The sequence below is a fragment of the Pseudophryne corroboree genome, chromosome 3 (genome assembly GCF_028390025.1).
Source record: "Pseudophryne corroboree isolate aPseCor3 chromosome 3, aPseCor3.hap2, whole genome shotgun sequence".
NCBI classification, from domain to species: Eukaryota; Metazoa; Chordata; class Amphibia; order Anura; family Myobatrachidae; genus Pseudophryne; species Pseudophryne corroboree.
This window is the reverse complement of record NC_086446.1, coordinates 127,489,924-127,514,253: the sequence shown is the minus strand read 5'-3', so window position 1 is coordinate 127,514,253 and position 24,330 is coordinate 127,489,924. Positions and strand designations below refer to the sequence as shown.

Sequence of the window (24,330 nt, the reverse complement as noted above, 5' to 3'; positions counted from 1 at the left end):
GCTGTTGCTGTGGATAGGAGGTCCCAGAGACCATCCCCAAATAATTCCTCACCCTTATAAGGCAGAATCTCTATGCGCCTTTTAAAGTCAGCATCACCTGTCCAGTGACAGGTCTCTAATACCCTCCTGACAGAATGGACATTACATTCATTTTGGATGCCAGCCGGCAAAATATCCCTCTGTGCATCCCTCATATATAAGACGACGTCTTTAATATGTTCTCATGTTTGACAGGGTCACCGACCACGCTGCAGCAGCACGCGCTGCAGGTTTCAGTCTAGTACCTGAGTGTGTAAATACAGACTTCAGGATAGCCTCCTGCTTTTTATCAACAGGTACCTTCAAAGTGGCCGTTCCTAAAACGGCAGTGCCACCTTTTTTGACAACCGTGTGAGCGCCTTATCCACCCTAGGGGATATCTCCCAGCGTAACTTATCCTCTGGCGGGAAAGGGTACGCCATCAGTAACTTTTTAGAAATTACCAGTTTCTTATCGGGGGGAACCCACGCTTTTCACACACTTCAATCATTCATCTGATGGGGGAACAAAACACTGCCTGCTTTTTCTCCCCAACATAAAAACCCATTTTTAGAGGGTTAATGTCAGAATTGTGTAACACATTTTTTTTTTATTGCCGGGATCAAGTCACGGATGTTCCTAGTGGATTGTGTATATGTCTCAACCTTGTCGACACTGGAGTCAGACTCCGTGTCGACATCTGTGTCTGCCATCTGAGTGAGCGGGCGTTTTTGAGCCCCTGATGGCCTTTGAGACGCCTGGGCAGGCGCGGACTGCGAAGCCGGCTGTCCCACAGCTGTTACGTCATCCACCCTTTTATGTAAGGAGTTGACACTGTCGGTTAATACCTTTCACCTAACCATCCACTCTGGTGTCGGCCCCACAGGGGGCGACATCACATTTATCGGCATCTGCACCGTCACCATATAAGCCTCCTCATTAAACATGTCGACACAGCCGTACCGACACACCGCACACACACAGGGAATGCTCTGAGGACAGGACCCCACAAAGCCCTTTGGGTAGACAGAGAGAGAGTATGCCAGCACACACCAGAGCGCTATATAATGTGGGGATTAACACTATAGCTGAGTGAAATTTCCCCAATAGCTGCTTGTATATATAATATTGCGCCTAAATTTAGTGCCCCCCCTCTCTTTTTAACCCTTTGAGCCTGAAAACTACAGGGGAGAGCCTGGGGAGCTTTCTTCCAGCTGCACTGTGAAGAGAAAATGGCACCAGTGTGTCTGAGGGAGATAGCTCCGCCCCTTTTTCGCAGACTTTTCTCCCGCTTTTTTCTGGATTCTGGCAGGGGTATTTACCACATATATAGCCTCTGGGGCTATATATTGTGGTATTTTTGCCAGCCAAGGTGTTTTTATTGCTGCTCAGGGCGCCCCCCCCCAAGCGCCCTGCACCCTCAGTGACCGGAGTGTGAAGTGTGTATGAGGAGCAATGGCGCACAGCTGCAGTGCTGTGCGCTACCTTGGTGAAGACTGATGTCTTCTGCCGCCGATTTTCCGGACCTCTTCTTGCTTCTGGCTCTGTAAGGGGGACGGCGGCGCGGCTCCGGGACCGAACGCCAAGGCTGGGCCTGCGGTCGATCCCTCTGGAGCTAATGGTGTCCAGTAGCCTAAGAAGCCCAAGCTGGCTGCAAGCAGGCAGGTTCGCTTCTTCTCCCCTTAGTCCCTCGCTGCAGTGAGCCTGTTGCCAGCAGGTCTCACTGAAAATAAAAAACCTAATTCTATACTTTCTTTCTAGAAGCTCAGGAGAGCCCCTAGTGTGCATCCAACCTCGGCCGGGCACAAAATCTAACTGAGGCTTGGAGGAGGGTCATAGTGGGAGGAGCCAGTGCACACCAGGTGACCTAAAGCTTTCTTTAGTTGTGCCCAGTCTCCTGCGGAGCCGCTAATCCCCCATGGTCCTTACGGAGTTCCCAGCATCCACTAGGACGTCAGAGAAATATATATATATATATATATTTATTTATTTTTTGCTATAGGGGATGCAATTGAACTAATGCATTCACAGAGTGACATTTACATATAAGTTTATGCCACTCAAAATACCCCTTTTTATTTTAGGAGTAATAATTAAAGGTTACTTTTTAAATTATCACAATCATATCATATCATATCGATTTGCATATTAAATTTTGTTATAAAAGAGTGCTCCAAAAAGCAATCTATTCTCTTTGTTGCCTCTTTGCAACAAACACGTTGTTTAATGAGAGGGCGAGAGTGGAACTGAGCATACTCCACCATGTCGAAAGACGACACCATGAGACCTAGCACTTGCATTGCCGAATGTATCGACACTTGCGGACGAGATAGGAAGCATAGAATCCTGTCCTGAAGCTTCAGGACTTTCTCCTGAGACAGGGACATCCGTTGGTTGTGAGTGTCCAATAACGCTCCCATGTGTACCATGCTCCGAGCAGGAACCAGGGAGGATTTCTTCCAGTTGATCAGCCACCCGTGGGCTTTCATGCACTGGACCGTCAGATTGAGATGACACAGGAGTAGTTCTGGGGAATTTGCCAGGATCAACAAATCGTCAAAGTACGGTAGGATCCTGACCCCTTGACGGCGGAGAGTAGCCGTCATGATCGCCATTAATTTAGTGAAGAATCGCGGAGCCGTTGTCAAACCAAAGGGTAACGCCCGAAATTGGTAATGCAGGTTGCCCACCGCAAACCGCAGGTACTGTTGATGAGATATCGCAATAGGAATATGCAGGTAAGTATACCAGTAAACAAGAAAAAGCGCTGGGAAACTGGATAAAATAGACTAACAATTTAATCAAGAATTAAAAATTCATGTATACTGTTGCAACAGATAATAAAAAACAGCCGTATATATGGTTGAAATTTAGGGCATAGTATAGCACTGCATAGAATTTAAAAATAAGAATTTACTTACCGATAATTCTATTTCTCGGAGTCCGTAGTGGATGCTGGGGTTCCTGAAAGGACCATGGGGAATAGCGGCTCCGCAGGAGACAGGGCACAAAAAGTAAAGCTTTAGGATCAGGTGGTGTGCACTGGCTCCTCCCCCTATGACCCTCCTCCAAGCCTCAGTTAGGATACTGTGCCCGGACGAGCGTACACAATAAGGAAGGATTTTGAATCCCGGGTAAGACTCATACCAGCCACACCAATCACACTGTACAACCTGTGATCTGAACCCAGTTAACAGTATGATAACAGCGGAGCCTCTGAAAAGATGGCTCACGACAATAATAACCCGATTTTTGTAACTATGTACAAGTATTGCAGATAATCCGCACTTGGGATGGGCGCCCAGCATCCACTACGGACTCCGAGAAATAGAATTATCGGTAAGTAAATTCTTATTTTCTCTATCGTCCTAGTGGATGCTGGGGTTCCTGAAAGGACCATGGGGATAATACCAAAGCTCCCAAACGGGCGGGAGAGTGCGGATGACTCTGCAGCACCGAATGAGAGAACTCCAGGTCCTCCTTAGCCAGGGTATCAAATTTGTAGGATTTTACCAACGTATTTGCCCCTGACTAAATAGCCGCTCGGCAAAGTTGTAAAGCCGAGACCCCTCGGGCAGCCGCCCAAGATAAGCCCACCTTCCTTGTGGAATGGGCATTTACGTATTTTGGCTGTGGCAGGCCTGCCACAGAATGTGCAAGCTGAATTGTATTACACATCCAACTAGCAATAGTCTGCTTAGAAGCAAGAGCACCCAGTTTGTTGGGTGCATACAGGATAACAGCAAGTCAGTTTTCCTGACTCCAGCCGTCCTGGAACCTATATTTACAGGGCCCTGACAACATCTAGCAACCTTGAGTCCTCCAAGTCCCTAGTAGGCGCAAGGCACCAAAATAAGCTGGTTCAGGTGAAACACTGACACCACCTTAGGGAGAGAACTGGGGACGAGTCCGCAGCTCTGCCCTGTCCAAATGGACAACCAGATATGGGCTTTTTTGAGAAAAAAACCACCAATTTGACACTCGCCTGGTCCAGGCCAGGGCCAAGAGCATGGTCACTTTTCATGTGAGATGCTTCAAATCCACAGATTTGACTGGTTTTAAACCAATGTGATTTGAGGAATCCCAGAACTACGTTGAGATCCCACAGTGCCACTGGAGGCACAAAAGGGGGTTGTATATGCAATACTCCCTTGACAAACTTCTGGACTTCAGGAACTGAAGCCACTTCTTTCTGGAAGAAAATCGACAGGGCCGAAATTTGAACCTTAATGGACCCCAATTTGAGGCCCATAGACACTCCTGTTTGCAGGAAATGCAGGAATCGACCGAGTTGAAATTTCTTCGTGGGGCCTTTCTGGCCTCACACCACGCAACATATTTTTGCCACATGTGGTGATAATGTTGTGCGGTCACCTCCTTTCTGGCTTTGACCAGGGTAGGAATGACCTCTACCGGAATGCCTTTTTCCCTTAGGATCCGGCGTTCCACCGCCATGCCGTCAAACGCAGCTGCGGTAAGTCTTGGAACAGACATGGTACTTGCTGAAACAAGTCCCTTCTTAGCGGCAGAGGCCATAAGTCCTCTGTGAGCATCTCTTGAAGTTCCGGGTACCAAGTCCTTCTTGGCCAATCCGGAGCCATGAGTATAGTTCTTACTCCTCTATGTCTTATAATTCTCAGCACCTTAGGTATGAGAAGCAGAGGATGGAACACATACACCGACTGGTACATCCATGGTGTTACCAGAACGTCCACAGCTATTGCCTGAGGGTCTCTTAACCTGGCGCAATACCTGTCCCGTTTTTTGTTCAGACGGGACGCCATCATGTCCACCTTTGGTATTTCCCAACGGTTTACAATCATGTGGAAAACTTCCCGATGAAGTTTCCACTCTGCCGGGTGGAGGTCGTGCCTGCTGAGGAAGTCTGCTTCCCAGTTTCCATTCCCGGAATGAAACACTGCTGACAGTGCTATCACATGATTTTCCGCCCAGCGAAAAGTCCTTGCAGTTTTTGCCATTGCCCTCCTGCTTCTTGTGTCGCCCTGTCTATTTACGTGGGCGACTGCCGTGATGTTTTTCCCACTGGATCAATACCGGTTGACCTTGAAGCAGAGGTCTTGCTAAGCTTAGAGTATTATAAATTTACCCTTAGCTCCAGTATATTTATGTGGAGAAAAGTCTCCAGACTTGATCACACTCCCTGGAAATTTTTTCCTTGTGTGACTGCTCCCCAGCCTCTCGGGCTGGCCTCCGTGGTCACCAGCATCCAATCCTGAATGCCGAATCTGCGGCCCTCTAGAAGATGAGCACTCTGTAACCACCACAGGAGAGACACCCTTGTCCTTGGATATAGGGTTATCCGCTGATGCATCTGAAGATGCGATCCGGACCATTTGTCCAGCAGATCCCACTGAAAAATTCTTGCGTGAAATCTGCCGAATGGAATTGCTTCGTAGGAAGTCACCATCTTTACCAGGACCCTTGTGCAATGATGCACTGATTTTAGGAGGTTCCTGACTAGCTCGGATAACTCCCTGGCTTTCTCTTCCGGGAGAAACACCTTTTTCTGGACTGTGTCCAGAATCATCCCTAGGCACAGCAGACTTGTCGTCGGGATCAGCTGCGATTTTGGAGTATTTAGAATCCACCCGTGCTGTTGTAGCAGTATCCGAGATAGTGCTACTCCGACCTCCAACTGTTCCCTGGACTTTGCCCTTATCAGGAGATCGTCCAAGTAAGGGATAATTAAGACGCCTTTTCTTCGAAGAAGAATCATCATTTCGGCCATTACCTTGGTAAAGACCCGGGGTGCCGTGGACAATCCAAACGGCAGCGTCTGAAACTGATAGTGACAGTTCTGTACCACGAACCTGAGGTACCCTTAGTGAGAAGGGCAAATTTTGGACATGGAGGTAAGCATCCCTGATGTCTCGGGACACTATATAGTCCCCTTCTTCCTGGTTCGTTATCACTGCTCTGAGTGACTCCATCTTGATTTGAACCTTTGTAAGTGTTCAAATTTTTTAGATTTAGAATAGGTCTCACCTAGCCTTCTGGCTTCAGTACCACAATATAATGTGGAATAATACCCCTTTTCTTGTTGTAGGAGGGGTAATTTGATTATCACCTGCTGGGAATACAGCTTGTGAATTGTTTCCCATACTGCCTCCTTGTCGGAGGGAGACCTTGGTAAACCAGACTTCAGGAGCCTGCGAAGGGGAAACGTCTCGACATTCCAATCTGTACCCCTGGGATACTACATGTAGGATCCAGGGGTCCTGTACGGTCCCAGCGTCATGCTGAGAGCTTGGCAGAAGCGGTGGAACGCTTCTGTTCCTGGGAATGGGCTGCCTGCTGCAGTCTTCTTCCCTTTCCTCTATCCCTGGGCAGATATGACTCTTATAGGGACGAAAGGACTGAGGCTGAAAAGACGGTGTCTTTTTCTGCAGAGATGTGACTTAGGGTAAAAACGGTGGATTTTCCAGCAGTTGCCGTGGCCACCAGGTCCGATTGACCGACCCCAAATAACTCCTCTTCCTTTATACGGCAATACACCTTTGTGCCGTTTGGAATCTGCATCACCTGACCACTGTCGTGTCCATAAACATCTTCTGGCAGATATGGACATCGCACTTACTCTTGATGCCAGAGTGCAAATATCCCTCTGTGCATCTCGCATATATAGAAAATGCATCCTTTAAATGCTCTATAGTCAATAAAATACTGTCCCTGTCAAGGGTATCAATATTTTTAGTCAGGGAATCCGACCAAGCCACCCCAGCTCTGCACATCCAGGCTGAGGCGATCGCTGGTCGCAGTATAACACCAGTATGTGTGTATATACTTTTTTATGATATTTTCCAGCCTCCTGTCAGCTGGCTCCTTGAGGACGGCCCTATCTATAGACGGTACCGCCACTTGTTTTGATAAGCGTGTGAGCGCCTTATCCACCCTAAGGGGTGTTTCCCAACGCGCCCTAACTTCTGGCGGGAAAGGGTATACCGCCCATAATTTTCTATCGGGGGGAACCCACGCATCATCACACACTTTATTTAATTTATCTGATTCAGGAAAAACTACGGTAGTTTTTTCACATCCCACATAATACCCTCTTTTGTGGTACTTGTAGTATCAGAAATATGTAACACCTCCTTCATTGCCCTTAACGTGTGGCCCTAATAAGGAATACGTTTGTTTATTCACCGTCGACACTGGATTCAGTGTCCGTGTCTGTGTCTGTGTCGACCGACTAAAGTAAACGGGCGTTTTAAAACCCCTGACGGTGTTTCTGAGACGTCTGGACCGGTACTAATTGTTTGTCGGCCGTCTCATGTCGTCAACCGACCTTGCAGCGTGTTGACATTATCACGTAATTCCCTAAATAAGCCATCCATTCCGGTGTCGACTCCCTAGAGAGTGACATCACCATTACAGGCAATTGCTCCGCCTCCTCACCAACATCGTGCTCATACATGTCGACACACACGTACCGACACACAGCACACACACAGGGAATGCTCTGATAGAGGACAGGACCCACTAGCCCTTTGGGGAGACAGAGGGAGAGTTTGCCAGCACACACCAAAAACGCTATAATTATATAGGGACAACCTTATATAAGTGTTTTCCCTTATAGCATCTTTTATATATTTCTAACGCCAAATTAGTGCCCCCCCTCTCTGTTTTAACCCTGTTTCTGTAGTGCAGTGCAGGGGAGAGCCTGGGAGCCTTCCCTCCAGCCTTTCTGTGAGGGAAAATGGCGCTGTGTGCTGAGGAGATAGGCCCCGCCCCTTTTTCGGCGGGCTCGTCTCCCGCTCTTTAATGGATTCTGGCAGGGGTTAAATATCTCCATATAGCCCCCGGAGGCTATATGTGAGGTATTTTTAGCCAAAAAAGGTTTTCATTTGCCTCCCAGGGCGCCCCCCTCCCAGCGCCCTGCACCCTCAGTGACTGCCATGTGAAGTGTGCTGAGAGGAAATGGCGCACAGCTGCAGTGCTGTGCGCTACCTTAAGAAGACTGAGGAGTCTTCTGCCGCCGATTCTGGACCTCTTCTCGTTTCAGCATCTGCAAGGGGGCCGGCGGCGAGGCTCCGGTGACCATCCAGGCTGTACCTGTGATCGTCCCTCTGGAGCTAATGTCCAGTAGCCAAAGAAGCCAATCCATCCTGCACGCAGGTGAGTTCACTTCTTCTCCCCTAAGTCCCTCGTTGCAGTGATCCTGTTGCCAGCAGGACTCACTGTAAAATAAAAAACCTAAGCTAAACTTTTCTAAGCAGCTCTTTAGGAGAGCCACCTAGATTGCACCCTTCTCGGCCGGGCACAAAAATCTAACTGAGGCTTGGAGGAGGGTCATAGGGGGAGGAGCCAGTGCACACCACCTGATCCTAAAGCTTTACTTTTTGTGCCCTGTCTCCTGCGGAGCCGCTATTCCCCATGGTCCTTTCAGGAACCCCAGCATCCACTAGGACGATAGAGAAAAGTCCCATATATTTAATATGGATAGAATACTGTTGGCCGGTACTCAAATGAGCCAATTAATCCCCAAGGTAAATGCCACAGTCCAGGAACAATTGTAAGCGAATGATAGTATTACCAACTGCAGTTAGAGATGACCTTGTTAGCTTGGTTCAAGATGCTACTTGGTCCAATTGATCGCTCAGGTCCCAATTTTTGCAGAAGTTCAATTCGCTGATGGCAGAGTTCCTATATCCGACTTCTAGGCGTTTGTGGGGGTATAAGGAATGGGAGTCCAGCCAATCCACCGACGCATTTCGCTGTTTAGCACAGCTTTCTCAAGGTGATAAATTGCAGTGACTGAATGCCCTTTATATAGCAGTGCTAATAGCCCATGTGTCAGATTACAACATTATAAACAATGTATAAATTAAAATTCTATCCAGTTTCCAAATAAAGTGACAGACTTAGAGACTAAAAAAACAATAAAGCATCTTATTTTGCTAAATGCAAAGTCCGTTTCTTATGTAAACAATAATATTAGTGTAGTTGGACTCCGGTTTCCGATCACGTGATCACCAGTTAATTTCCTATGTTTGGAGCGCTAAACCGCTCTCACTTCCTATGTGTGGAACGCAAATTCGTTCCTATTGGTTGGCGCCCGGTCACGTGACCGGCACAAGGCCGCACCTCCGGTCGGCCCCGCGTCCTGTTGCTAGGTGACGGGCCGCGCGAAGGAACCTACTCCGGTCACTCATCATAACATGGTGTAACATTCGTGGTCTCCGTCACTGGGTTAATTTAAATATCACATGACCGCCTGGACCTATGATAACACGGTCATTTCATGCACTAAATTAAAACAAGTATATTATAATCCATAATAGAACGGACCTTGCAGGTAAGTATCCTGTATGTCCAGGGAGACCATATAGTCCCCAGGCTCCATGGCCAGAACAATAGAGCGCAAAGTTTCCATACGAAACTTGGAGAACCGCACATGCTTGTTCAAGGACTTCAGATTGAGGATGGGCCGCGAGGACCCGTTCGTTTTGAGGACTAGAAACAGTGTGGAATAGTACCCCTTGCCTCTCTGAGCCAGAGGCACCTGTACCACCACTCCTGTGACCAGGAGGGAATGTACCACTGAGTGCAACGTGTTTGCTTTTGCCGGATCCAAAGGCACATCTGTCAGGCAAAACTGGTGCGGGAGACTATTCTTGAAAGGTATAGCGTAACCTCGAGTGACGACTTCCCTCACCCAGGCAGGCATCTGAAGTGTCTTCAACCATTCTTGGGCAAAACCTAGAAGTCGGCCCCCTACCCTGGGATCCCCCAGGGGGACGCCCGCCCAGTCATGAGGCAGGCTTTTCAGTTTTGGAAGCTGGATGACGGGCAGACCAGGCACTCTTTGGTCTGGGCTTGGCAGGCCTGGAAGCACGAGCTTGCTTTGGGTACACCTGACCTTTTGCTTTACCTGGAGTACGAAAGGGCCGAGGGAAAGTACTTTTAACCTTCTGTGCGGAAGGAGCCATACTAGGTAGGCAAGCTGTTTTAGCCGTAGCCAGATCAGCCACAATCTTATTTAGGTCTTCTCCAAAGAGAATGTCTCATTTGAAAGGAAGCACCTCCAGGGTTTTCTTGGAATCCAAATCCACCAACCAGGATCTCAACCAAAGGATACGTCTGGCCAAGACGGACGCGAGCACCCCGGCATCTGAGGCCGCCTCCTTAAGGTACAGAGAAGCCGTGGCAATATATGAGACACATTGTCGAGCATACTCAGACGCGTCGGCAGACAGTTCCGCCTCCAGTTCCTGAGCACACGCCTCAACAGCTTCAGCAGCCTAAGTCGCTGCAATCGTTGGCATATGCACAGCCCCCGTTAGGGTATAAATCGCTTTTAAAAAGCCCTCCACACGTCTATCCGTCGGTTCCTTCAGAGAGGTGATGGTAGTTACCCGCAGAGCAGAGGAAACAACCATACGCGCCACATGAGAATCAACAGGCGGAGGGGTTTCCCAATTTTTACACACCTCTGTAGAGAGAGGATAGCGAGCCAACAGTCTCTTATTCGGTGTAAACTTTGTCCCCGGATTTTCCCAGGATTCCTGACGTATGTCAACCAGGTGTTTAGAGAAGTGTAAAACCTGTTTAACCACCTTCTTACGTTTAAACCTATCCGGTGTCTTGGAGATAGTTTCAGGCTCAGAATCATCAGACACTTGAAGAATGAGCCGAATCGCCTCAATCAAATCGGGACATCCACAGATGACTTTCCTTCCCAATCTGAAACGTCAGCGTAAGTGTCATCGGGGTCAGTATATGCACCTTCCTCCTCCGAGGACGTGTCGGTTAAAGCCGTGGATTGGGAGGAGTTAATAGTCCGTTTAGAAGACGACTTAGTCTTAGGTGGGCAAGAGTGAGACTTCGATTTAGTCATAGATCGGTTCAAATGCTGCAGCTGAGTGGAAAGCTGATCCGCCCATGGCGGGATCACAGCAGGGACCATAAACTGCTGCAGTGGCACAGGTGGTCCCACAGGGCGAGTCAATTTAGACACCAACGTGTTTACCAATGTGGAGAATGTAGCCCAAGGCGGATCCTGCGATGCCCCAAGCACTACTGATCCACTGGGGGAAGGGGGTAATGAACCCCCTGAACCTGAACTCTCAGCTGCTAAATTATCCTCCGTTGCGTCAGCGGCCTCACTACCACGTGGTGTGGGAAGAGGCCCCAACGTCATTGCCACGTGTAGCAGATATAACTATGTGCACAATAATGGGCCATCCGGTACAAGGTGTAGCAGCACTATATCTAGCAAGAACACTCAGACGGCACAGACCGGAGGTTCAATAAATATAGAATATATGGTGAATATAAATCACAAGCAAAAATACCCCGACAGTATATTTTGTGATATAATCCTACATTGAAAATAGCAAAAACCTAAAACACTTGGCCCCCTCAGGTATAGCAATATAGGAATAGCATGCCGAGTGAAAAACCCTGCAATAAGGCAACCACGCAGCAGCTACATGCACACACATATATATAGTCACAAATGTACCATGCAGAAATTATGTACCATAAACTGCACTGGACTAGCAATACAAAGTAATACTCAGTATGGCTATATGTGATAACTATAGATATAACAAACACAGTAAGCACTGGATGTATATCACAGGGTGTTTGTACCACACAACCCAGAATGTATGCACTCTTTCTTAACTAACACAGTCCCAGTGACAGGTAGAATACTCAAGTGTCCTGTAGGAAGCACAGCACTGGCAGTCAGGCGGTTCCACAGAGGAGGATTTGCCCCAGCAATCCCAGGAACAGCAAGACTCAAGCTGAAATGGCCGTTGACCAGGAGTGAAGGAGATGGAGGCAGCTCCCGGGCGGAAACATTGTAGAAATGGCACCCTGGGGGTGGGGGGGAGGGGCCCCAGGTCCGACCAGCTCCCCCTGTTGACATACCCACTGGGGTGCGGGTAGAATATAAAACGGGGGAATTATACTAAATCCCCCTGATCTGTGCCCTGAATAATACCCTGGTGGCTAGTGGAGCAAGCTGCCCAGTAATCAGTGCCCACACCAGCATTCGCGGCCCGCCTCCTAAGGCCGCGCTGGATCGCGGAAAAGTGCGGCACAGGAGCCCCTTACCTGCCCCTTTGTCTGCGGCCCTGATATCACGGAGACGGCGGCGTGTGTGTGACTCACAGTTAGAAGAAGAAGCCTCTGTCTCCACTGCAGTGACCCGCAACTCCGGCGTGGGAGTATACAGCGCTGAAGGGGTGATGGAGCTGCACGCTGAAAAGTCTCTAAGACTTTACCAGCAGCAGCCCTTGAAGTCTTCAACCAGAATCCACTGTTCAGTCTATTATAATTACTTTGAAAAACGCTGCCTAACTGCAAGGCGCCAACTTACAAACTGAGCTCACTGGAACGGAGGCAGCGCTGTGCATCTCGGGAACAGTCAAAAGCTTTGAGCCTGTTGGTGTCTCGGATCAAGATCCTACTCTACACCCCAATGTAATTCCTTGTGGAGCCCAGTGCACCCCGCAGCAGAAATATGAAAAAAATAATAATAATTATATATATATATATATATATATATATATATATATAGTATGTAGAATGAAGGCGGCACTCAGACAGGCTATGTTAGTGAAGAAAAGTCAGCTTTATTCGACCGACATGTTTCGGGGCTCAACCCCTTCCTCAGGGCCTCAATGGTCGAATAAAGCTGACTTTTCTTCACTAACATAGCCTGTCTGAGTGCCGCCTTCATTCTACATACTCTATGGAGGATTTGTTCCCCTGGGAAGGCACCGCAGCATTATAATCAGTTCCAGACGAGTGCCGGGAGTTTTGCAAGTATATATATATATATATATATATATATATATATATATATATATATATATATATATATACATACAGAATCTGAGGGCGCTAGTGACTTATTGCAGACAATCAATATAGTTTAAAATTTATTCTTAAAATACAATGTATGTCTCTACTTCATCTTTTCAAATAACATTGTTATCATACAGGATGGATACAACATCAACAGATTTCAATATACACCAATCAAGTTTTGGCTCAATTACAATACCCAATTCAAATATATACCAATCAGGTTTTAATCAGATGTAGAACTGATCGTCACTATAAGGAATATTAGCTATTTGTTTTAAGGTTGTCATGGCAACCGTTATAATTACATCATTAGGTACTATGGCTACCTTTATATATGGCAACCGTTATAATTACATCATTAGGTACTATGGTTACCTTTATATAAGGATGGGACACGTGTTTTTCCCCTCCCTTCTGCGGCACCATGGCAACATTTGGTACGCAACAGTTTATGTCCACATTCCTTATTAGTGGACACCTGCCCCTTTCTGGCCAGTTCCTGCTACTCAGGATGAGACGGAGTTGGAACGCAAACACCGGAAGTGAATGTCCGGCGGTCGCGGCACAATGATAACCTCCGCGACGCGCTTAAATATGTTCACATCCTGCTGCCGTGGACGCTTGCCTCGTTAGATGTGTTTCCCCGCCAGTCAGGAAGTGACGGCGGTGGAACGCAGACACCGGAAGTAGATACCCGACCGTGGAACGCATGTTAAATACATGCGTTTCCACGCTTACTCTTTATTTGAGATTACATCAGTTAACATATGCCTTATTTCTAGTACATATTGGGGAATGAGGTCCCAGATTCGGACACTTTAATATGGGTGTTTAGGTAGTATAATGTCTACCAATCAGAATTAAGAGGAAATGAGGTCACAGTGTAGGAGGTATAAATAAGCAGAGCACCACCACTTCCAGTTATGCACTGGACTTTGTGAGAGGTGGCAGTATTGAAGTAAGTCTTACCACTTTAGGGGTTCAATATTTCTATATAATTAGGGGAATTAAAGTGGTTAGAATGGATTTTATTTGTTAATGGATTTTATTTGTGTATGTTTTGTGAATCCAACCTATTGGTTTTTTGATACACTTGTAATATATTATGAATTCAGAATTTTGATTATGAATTTATAATGTTTCTAGGCACTCAAACCACATGATTTGAGGCCAACTAAAATCTTTTATCTATCCAGTGGTGTACAAAACACCTATTATATGGGTATGTATTAAAATATTTATTTTCACAGTGGTGGTCCAAATACTAAGTAGGTTCTCTTTTTGAATACAATTTTCTCTATTGTAGGTCTGTTTTAATTTTATAGACCTACTTCACCAATATTTGACTTTTTATAAATAATAGTCAAAGGAATTGTCTCTCTGGTTTCAATCTATGAGTCCATTAGGTATGTATATGGTGTAAAATTTTTGTCACATGGGTGATTAATCCTAAAAATACCCACATACAATGAAAAATCATTTTTACCATAGGCGTTTTTTGATCTCACTATTATGGATACCGTCTGGAGTTATTAGTTTCAGACTTATGTTGGTATGTACATTTATTCATCACTTATTTCACGACACCTGCTCTATCTCCACTATTTACTGGCACTAATAAAATGGCTACTGTATTATAGTCTGAATTATGTTATTATATTCACTATATATGGGTACTAATGTAAAGGAAATTATATTAATTTATTCAAAATTGTTTAATTTTTTGTATCTAACCAATGGGTCTGGATGGTTCTATTTATTTATGTATTGTGATTTTAAGTCATTGTACTTTTTCTGTTTATTCAGATCTAATACCCCTGAAGAAGTCCTAAGGGACGAAACGCGTTGGGTTCTACATCTGATTAAAACCTGATTGGTATATATTTGAATTGGGTATTGTAATTGAGCCAAAACTTGATTGGTGTATATTGAAATCTGTTGATGTTGTATCCATCCTGTATGATAACAATGTTATTTGAAAAGATGAAGTAGAGACATACATTGTATTTTAAGAATAAATTTTAAACTATATTGATAGTCTGCAATAAGTCACTAGCGCCCTCAGATTCTGTATGTATTTATCATTTGTGAATCCTTGCTGACGAGGGATTCTTCTAGAGGTGCTGCTTTTTCATATCCCGAGCGCAACTTGATACCATTCTTGTATATAGATATATATATATGTATATATATGTATATATATATATATATGTATATATATATATATATATGTATATATATATATATATATATATATATATATATATATATATATATGTATGTATATATATATATATGTATGTATATATATATATATATATATATATATATATATATATATATATATATATATATATGTGAGAGAGATGGGGGGATGAGGGATATATAGCGACCACCGGTGTCAATGAGGTAAAATTGCCAATGATAAATATAATAAAACAATTTATTACCATAAAAACGAGACATAAATGGGACAACAATACAATCACAGCTGAACTAAAACACTTAAAATATAGATATATAAAACTACAAAAAGATCAAGTAAAAATAGGATTTTAATAACTACCGGTAAATCCTTTTCCCTTAGTCCGTAGAGGATGCTGGGGACACCATTAGAACCATGGGGTATAGAAGGGATCCGCAGGAGACATGGGCACTTCAAGATTTTGAAAGGGGTGTGAACTGGCTCCCTCCTCTATGCCCCTCCTCCAGACTCCAGTTTTAGAATTGTGCCCAGTGAGACTGGACGCACTAAGGGGAGCGCTACTGAGTTTCTCTGTAAAGACTTTTTGTTAGGTTTTTTATTTTCAGGGAGGCTGCTGGCAACAGACTCCAGTTATAGGAACTGTGCCCAGGGAGACGGACATTTCGAGGAAAGGATTTATTGTTAAACGAAGGTGAGATTCATACTAGCTCACACCTCAACCATGCCGCAGAACATGGCATTCAACAGAACACAGGCCAACGGCATGAACAATTGCAGCAACAGGCTGACAATAAACGTAACACAACATATGTGTAACCATAACTATTAACTGCAGATACAGTACGCACCGGGACGGGCGCCCAGCATCCTCTACGGACTAAGAGAAAAGGATTTACCGGTAGGTATTAAAATCCTATTTTCTCACACGTTCTAGAGGATGCTGGGGACACCATTAGAACCATGGGGTTATACCAAAGCTCTAGAACGGGCGGGAGAGTGCGGACGACTCTGCAGCACCGATTGACCGAACTTAAGGTCTTCATCGGCCAAGGTGTCAAACTTGTAGAACTTTGCAAAAGTGTTTGACCCCGACCAAGTAGCTGTTCGGCAAAGTTTCAATGCCGAGACACCCCGGGCAGCCACCCAGGATGAGCCCACCTTCCTAGTGGAATGGGCCTTCACTGATTCCGGTAATGGCAATTCAGCCGTGGAATGGGCCTGCTGAATCGTGTTACAGATCCAGCGCGCAATGGTCTGCTTAGAAGCAGGACACCCAACCTTGTTGGGAGCATACAGGACAAACAGAGATTGTTTTCCTAATTTGAGCCGTTCTGGCGACATAAATCTTCAAAGCTCTGACGACATCCAGAGATTTTTACTCAATGAAGGCGTCAGAAGCCACAGGTACCACGATAGGTTGGTTTATGTGGAAAGAGGAAACCTCCTTCGGTAAAAATTGCTGACGTGTCCTCAATTCAGCTCTATCTTCATGGAAGATCAAATAAGGGCTCTTGTGAGACAAGGCCGCCAACTGAGACACCCGCCTTGCAGATGCCAAGGCCAACAGGATGACCACTTTCCAAGTGAGGAATTTCAACTCCACCTTCCGTAAAAGGTTCAAACCAATGTTATTGAAGGAATTGCAACACCACATTAAGATCCCATAGTGCCACTGGAGGCACAAATGGAGGTTGGATGTGCAACACGCCTTTCACGAAAGTCTGAACTTCTGGAAGGGAGGCTAATGGTTTCTGAAAGAAAATTGATAAGGCTGAAATCTGAACCTTGACTGAGCCCAATTTTAGGCCCGCATCCACACCTGCTTGTAGAAAATGGAGAAACCGTCCTAGGTGAAACTCTTCCGTAGGAGCCTTCTTGGATTCACACCAAGACACATATTTTCTCCAAATACGGTGGTAATGTATAGACGTTACCTCTTTTCAAGCCTGAATAAGTGTGGGAATGACTTCACTGGGAATACCCTTATGGGCTAGGATTTTGCTTTCAACTTCCACGCCGTGAAACGTAGCCATGGTAAGTCCTGATACACGCACGGCCCCTGTTGTAACAGGACCTCGCGCAGAGGAAGAGGCCAGGGATCTCCTATGAGTAATTCTTGAAGATCTGGGTACTAAAGCCCTCCTTGGCCAGTCTGGAACAATGAGGATCGCTCTGATCTTTGTTCTTCTTATGATCTTTAGAACTTTTGGAATGAGAGGAAGTGGAGGGAATACATACACCGACTGCAACACCCACAGTGTCACGATAGCATCCACTGCAATCGCTTAAGGGTCCCTTGACCTGGAACAATATCTCCGAGAGCTTCTTGTTGAGACGAGAAGCCATCATGTCTACTCGAGGAATTCCCCAACGACCTGTCACCGCTGCGAAGACTTCTTGGTGGAGGCCCCACTCTCCTGGATGGAGATCGTGTCTGCTGAGGAAGTCTGCTTCCCAGTTGTCCACTGCTGGAATGAAGATTGCTGACAGAGCGCTTGTATACTTTTCCGCCCAGCAGAAAATCCTTGTGGCTTCTGCCATCACCGCTCTGCTTTTCGTTCTGCCCTGACGGTTTATGTACGCTACCGCTGTTACATTGGCCGACTGGATCAGTACAGGCAGATCTCGAAGATGTCCCCCTTGTAGTAAGCCGTTGTAAATGGCCCTTAGCTCCAGAACATTTATGTGGAGACAAGTTTCCTGACTTGACCATCTTCCTTGGAAGTTTTCTCCCATTGTGACTGCCCCCCAGCCTCAGAGGCTTGCATCTGTGGTCATTAGGATCCAGTCCTGTATCTCGAACCTGCGCCCCTCTAGGAGGTGAGAGCTGTGCAGACACCATAGGAGTGATACACTGGTCTTGGAAGACAGAATTATCCTCTGGTGCATGTGTAGATGGGACCCGGACCACTTGTCCAACAGGTCCCACTGAAACACTCTGGCATGGAACCTGCCAAACTGAATGGCCTCGTAGGCCGCAAGCATCTTTCCCAGCAACCGAATGCATTGATGGATTGACACTCTTGCTGGTTTAAGAATTTGTTTGACCAGACATTGAAGTTCCAGAGCTTTTTCCACAGGAAGAAAGACTCTCTGTAGTTCTGTGTCCATTATCACTCCCAAAAACGACAACCGCGTCGTCGGAATCAACTGTGATTTTGGCAAGTTTAGGAGCCAACCATGTTGTTGAAGAACTGTCATGGAGTGTGCAACGTTTTGGACCAACTGGCCCCTGGATCTCGCCTTTATCAGGAGATCGTCCAAGTATGGGATAATTGTGACTCCTTGCTTGCGAAGGAGAACCATCATCTCCGCCATTACTTTGGTGAAAATCCTCAGAGCCGTGGATAGACCAAACGGCAAAGTTTGAAATTGGTAATGACAATCCTGAATTGCAAATCTCAGGTAAGCCTGATGCGGAGGATAAATGGGAACATGTAAGTAGGCATCTTTTATGTCCACCGACACCATAAAATCCCAGACTGGAGATCACTGCTCGGAGAGACTCCATCTTGAATTTGAATCTCTTTAGGTAGAAATTCAGGGACTTCAGGTTTAGGATTGGTCTAAACGAGCCGTCCGGCTTCGGGACCCCAAACAGGCTCGAATAAAAACCTTCTCCCTGTTGTGACTGGGGAACCTTGATAACTTGATTTTGACACAATTTTTGTATTGCGTCGCAAACTACCTGCCTGTCGAGAAGAGAAGCTGGTACGGTCGATTTGAAAAAACGGCGAGGGGGGACGTCTTGAAACTCCAGCTTGTACCCCTTGGGGTACTGTTTGTAAAATCCAAGGGTCTAGGTTCGAACGAACCCAAAACTGACTGAATAGTTTTAGACGGGCCCCCACCAGTGCGGACTCCCGCATAGGAGCCCCAACGTCATGCGGTGGAATTGGTAGAAGCCTGGGAGGACTTCTGCTCCTGGAAGCCTGACAAGGCTGGAGATCGTTTACCTCTTCCCCTTCCTCTAGTAGCAAGGAAGGACGAACCCCGGCCCTTTCTGAATTTATTTAGCCAAAAGGACTGCATCTGATAATGCTGCGTTTTCTTTTGTTGTGGAGGAACACAAGGTAAAAAGGATGACTTACCCGCGGTAGCCGTAGACACCAAATCATCAAGGCTGTATCCAAAGAAGGCCTTACCTTTATATGGTAGAGATTCCATACTTTTCTTGGAGTCAGCATCAGCCTTCCATTGGTGAATCCACAATGCACGCCTAGCTGAGACAGCCACGGCATTGGCCTTTGATCCCAAATGACCAATATCTCTCGCAGCTTCCTTAAGGTATGCTGCAGCGTCCTTGCTATAACCCAGCATCAAGAGGATGCTATCCCTATCTAGGGTATCTATATCAGATGACAAGTTATCTGCCCACTTTTCGATAGCACTACTTACCCACGCAGACGCAATGACAGGTTGGAGTAGTGTACCCGTGGTCACATAAATGGACTTCAACGTAGTTTCTTGTTTACGATCCGCAGGATCCTTAAGGGCCGCCGTGTTAGGTGACGGGAGAGCCACCTTCTTAGACAAACGAGACAAGGCCTTGTCCACAGTGGGGGGTGACTCTCACTTTTCCCTATCCGTCGAGGGAAACGGATAAGCTGCCATAATTCTTTTGGGAATCTGAAACTTTCTGTCAGGACCTTCCCAAACTTTTTCAAATAGCGTGTTCAGTTCATGAGCGGTAGGAAACGTTATCTCAGGTTTCCTTTCTTTATACATACAGACCCTTTTATCAGGAATAGCTGGGTCCTCAGTAACACATGTTTAACCGCCATAATCATGTACTGAATGCTCTTTGCCAATTGTGGGTCTAACCTGGAATCGCTATAGTCGACACTGGAATCAGTGTCCGTGTCGGTATCAGTGTCTGCCAATTGGGCCAACGTACGTTTTTGTGACCCTGATGGGACCTGACTTTGGAATAACATATCTTCCACAGATTTCTTCCATGCCTGGGTCTGCGACTCAGACTTGTCTAACCTCTTACTAATTAGAGCCACATTAGCATTCAAGGCGTTCAACACATTTACCCACCCCCGCAACTGTCTGCGTCCCTAATACAGCCTCCTCCTGGGAAGAGCATTCAGCCTCAGACATGTCAACACTCGTGCACCAAACACCCACAGACACACTGGGCATATAGGGGACAGACCCACAGTAAAAGTATGTTAGAGAGACACAGAGGGGATTTGACAGCTCACAACCCTGCGCTGAAAAAAACGGGTTTGAAATTGCCAAGACAATGCCTCAGACCTATAGCGCTTTTATCATATATATGCCTCCCCCCTCCGTTTTGCACGCCTGGTACTTGTCAGTGTGTGTGGAGGACCAGCGTCTCTGCAGCTTGTGGAGAGGAAATGGCGCTGTGAGGAAGAAGCTCCACACCCGTAATGGCGCGCTTCTGGCCCGCTTTTTTCAATATTTATACTGGCGGGTGTTGGGACAGTGCCGCGGCACTAATGTCCCCTCTCTTGCCAGTGTGCTTATGAGGATTGTTTTCAGCTGCCCTGGCCCGCCTCCCTCCCTCCTCCCGCACCCTGCAGTGCTGTCTGAGTGGGAGCTTGGCGCGCAGCATCGGGCCGCTGCGCGGTACCTCTGCAAATGCAGTCACTGAACAGAAGTCTTCTTTTCTTCGGTTACTCACCTGTCTTCTGACTACTTGCTCTGAAAGGGGGTGACGGCAGGCTGTGGGAGCGAGTATCCGAGCGTACCCAGCGATCAAACCCTCAGGAGCTAATGGTGTCCTGTAGCCAGAAGCAGAGCCCTTGAACTCACTGGAAGTGGGTCATACTTCTCTCCCCTAAGTCCCACGAAGCAGGGAGACTGTTGCCAGCAGCTTCCCTGAAAATAAAAAACCTAACAAAAAGTCTTTACAGAGAAACTCAGTAGCGCTCCCTTTAGTGCGTCCAGTCTCACTGGGCACAATTCTAAAACTGGAGTCTGGAGGAGGGGCATAGAGGGAGGAGCCAGTTCAAACCCCTTTCAAAGTCTTAAAGTGCCCATGTCTCCTGCAGATTCCGTCTATACCCCATGGTTCTAATGGTGTCTCCAGCATCCTCTAGGACGTATGAGAAAAGATTTTTTTCTTATCTGGGTATGAGGCAAGTACAGGTCTTCCAACGCGTTTCGTCAATTAGACTTCATCACAGGGCACAGGAGAGTGTCTTATTATCTTGCTATTTTAACACAACATATCTGATTTATACCACGTGGCGCAGTAATAATCCCTTTCTTATCCAGCATCTAGCAGTTTACACACTGCTGGTCAGTAGTTAGTATATGTACCAAATAAATAAGAGTTTTACCTCACAAATGGCATTTTCCATGTAAATATATGAGTCTAGGACATTTGTAATAACTTTTTTCTTAACCCTATATTCAGGGATACACGTGTCCGTATACACTTCACTTTAACCGTTCTTATCAGGGTTACACAAGGCTACCTAATTTCATACATTACTATAAATAAAAATAAATGGAGAGAGAGAGAGAGGAGTGGGGGCAGAGAAAAAGATGATGGAGAGTGAGGTGGAGCAGTAAGAGTGGGAGTGAGCGGGGGAGGGGGGGGAGAAAAAAGAGAGAAAGGGGGAACTACTGATTTTATCCCAGGATAACAGAGAGGGGGGGGGGGCTGTAATGTAGAAATATTATCTAAATTATATGATTATACCTGGGTGGAGGAGAGCTACACAGCACATGGCTCACATTTCGACAGCATCCATTGCTAAAAGGATTAACTCCTCCACGGAACTTTCCAGTAACCTAAGAGAGATAGGTGAAATGATTTTTTTTTTTAAATAATGAAGAAGTTATCATAGTGGGTAAAATGGGGAAAGATATACTACGTGGCATAAAAGGTATTATGGAGAATAATAGAGAATAAAAGACGATAGAAAATGCAAGACAAAGCAGCAAATATATATTATACAGCATATTTGCTATATATAACACAATTTCTGACCTGCTCATTGGTAGTGCGACCTCGGGAAACCAGGACAATATGAAATCCTGTGAGACCAGCGACAGGAAAGAAAAATAGGCCAGCCACGCACATCACTGAAATACTGAGATTGAGTTAAGGTATACAAGTGACAATAATGGGAGGCTGACAGACTGTGTTTCACTAAGTAAAGGTGGAAGTAACTGTAAACAGGAGCACACCACCATCATGAGAACAGAAGTTACAGCTAGATCACTATAAAAGGATACGTGACAATTGCTGGGATGTCTCGGAGCTGGTCAGGGTGCCCTAATGTGTAGAAAAGGCCACAGATGAACACGCTCATTATGTGCAAAGTAAGAGACACCAGGAAGAGGAAGAAGTAACGGTAGTTCCTGCGTCCAATACAGTTATTTACCCATGGACAGTGATGATCAAACTCCTGCAAGCAAAATATACAATTAATGAATTAATTAAAAAAAATGGGTATTCAAAAATGTAGCAAATGAAAATAGCAGGATGCACTGAGCAAAATACCTTCATAGTTTGTACTATGGTTCATGCACCGTGCCCCTGTATGTATTATTTTCCCATTAACAGTAAAGTAATGTAAATATTAAGGGATATAACTATTCAGTATACTTAAGACAAGACCTAATTTCTATTATTATCATCATCCTTTATTTATATGGCACCACATGGGATCCGCAGTGCCCAATTACAGAGTAAACAAATAAGTAAAACATGAAGACAGTGACTTACAATTCAATACAATATAGGACAAGTACAGGGTATATAAACATAGCTGCGTCAGTAAACAGCACTGAAATACAGTAAGTATCAGGGCGACAGAAAACCTAGGGATTTGATGCCAAAGGGAGTATTGAAAAGAAGATAGGTTAAGTAAGAGACATAACAGCACATGAGGGAAGAGGGCATGATGAGGAATGATGTATGTTCATTTATAGAGTTAACTATTGTATACAGCTGGCATTGTGTCTCTTCTCCACCAGTCTTTCATCACTTCCAATAGTTTTCCTGTGACTCATCTAACAACGCAATAGCTTGAGGAGAAGGAACAGGCCAAGTGGCAAAATGTACATAACATTACTGGATAAGGATATGACGACACCATGACTCAGAAAGAGGTAGCAGATAAAAGTTCACAGGTTAGCTCATAGCCTGCACAAAGGCATAACAAAACTAGGTCTAATATAATCATCACCTGTGTGGAGCTCTATTAGGGTTACAGTATGACTAACAATCATTCTATAAAGAAAAAACAGACCAAGCAAAAATAAAAACACAAACATGTACAGAAATCAATGATATAAACAGCTCTGCAAACGTCCAGGAAAGTCACTGAAAATAAGAATTTACTCACCGGTAATTCTATTTCTCGTAGTCCGTAGTGGATGCTGGGTACTCCGTAAGGACCATGGGGAATAGACGGGCTCCGCAGGAGACTGGGCACTCTTAAAAGAAAGATTAGGTACTATATCTGGTGTGCACTGGCTCCTCCCTCTATGCCCCTCCTCCAGACCTCAGTTAGGGAAACTGTGCCCGGAAGAGCTGACATTACTAGGAAAGGATTTGGAATCCAGGGTAAGACTCATACCAGCCACACCGTACAACTTGTGATAACTATACCCAGTTAACAGTATGAAAACAATAATGAGCCTCATTAACAGATGGCTCATAACAATAACCCTTTAGTTACGCAATAACTATATACATGTATTGCAGAGAGTCCGCACTTGGGACGGGCTCCCAGCATCCACTACGGACTACGAGATATAGAATTACCGGTGAGTAAATTCTTATTTTCTCTGACGTCCTAGTGGATGCTGGGTACTTTGTAAGGACCATGGGGATTATACCAAAGCTCCCAAACGGGCGGGAGAGTGCGGATGACTCTGCAGCACCGAATGAGCAAACTCAAGGTCCTCCTCAGCCAGGGTATCAAACTTGTAGAATTTTGCAAACGTGTTTGAACCCGACCAAGTAGAAGCTCGGCAAAGTTGTAAAGCTGAGACCCCTCGGGCAGCCGCCCAAGAAGAGCCCACCTTTCTCGTGGAATGGGCTCTTACCGATTTAGGATGCGGCAGTCCAGCCGCAGAATGTGCAAGTTGAATCGTGCTACAGATCCAGCGAGCAATAGTCTGCTTTGAAGCAGGAGCACCCAGCTTGTTGGGTGCATGCAGGATAAATAGCGAGTCAGTTTTTCTGACTCCAGCCGTCCTGGAAACATATATTTTCAGGGCCCGGACTACGTCCAGCAACTTGGAATCCTCCAAGTCCCGAGTAGCCGCAG

The 24,330-nt window shown here is 45.8% G+C and overlaps 1 protein-coding gene across 3 annotated transcripts in view; it reads right to left on the bottom strand.

Moving 5' to 3' along the window:
- Positions 1-24,330, bottom strand: part of ZDHHC5 (zinc finger DHHC-type palmitoyltransferase 5) — a 295,308-nt gene that overhangs the window by 142,865 nt on the left and 128,113 nt on the right. For all 3 annotated transcript variants that reach the window (XM_063958464.1, XM_063958462.1, XM_063958463.1), the window contains exons 5-7: positions 22,286-22,458; positions 22,038-22,140; positions 21,747-21,838 (exon numbers count right to left, since the gene is read on the bottom strand). In XM_063958464.1, the coding sequence (XP_063814534.1) occupies positions 21,747-21,838; positions 22,038-22,140; positions 22,286-22,458 (368 nt within the window). The remainder of the gene's footprint in view (positions 1-21,746; positions 21,839-22,037; positions 22,141-22,285; positions 22,459-24,330) is intronic.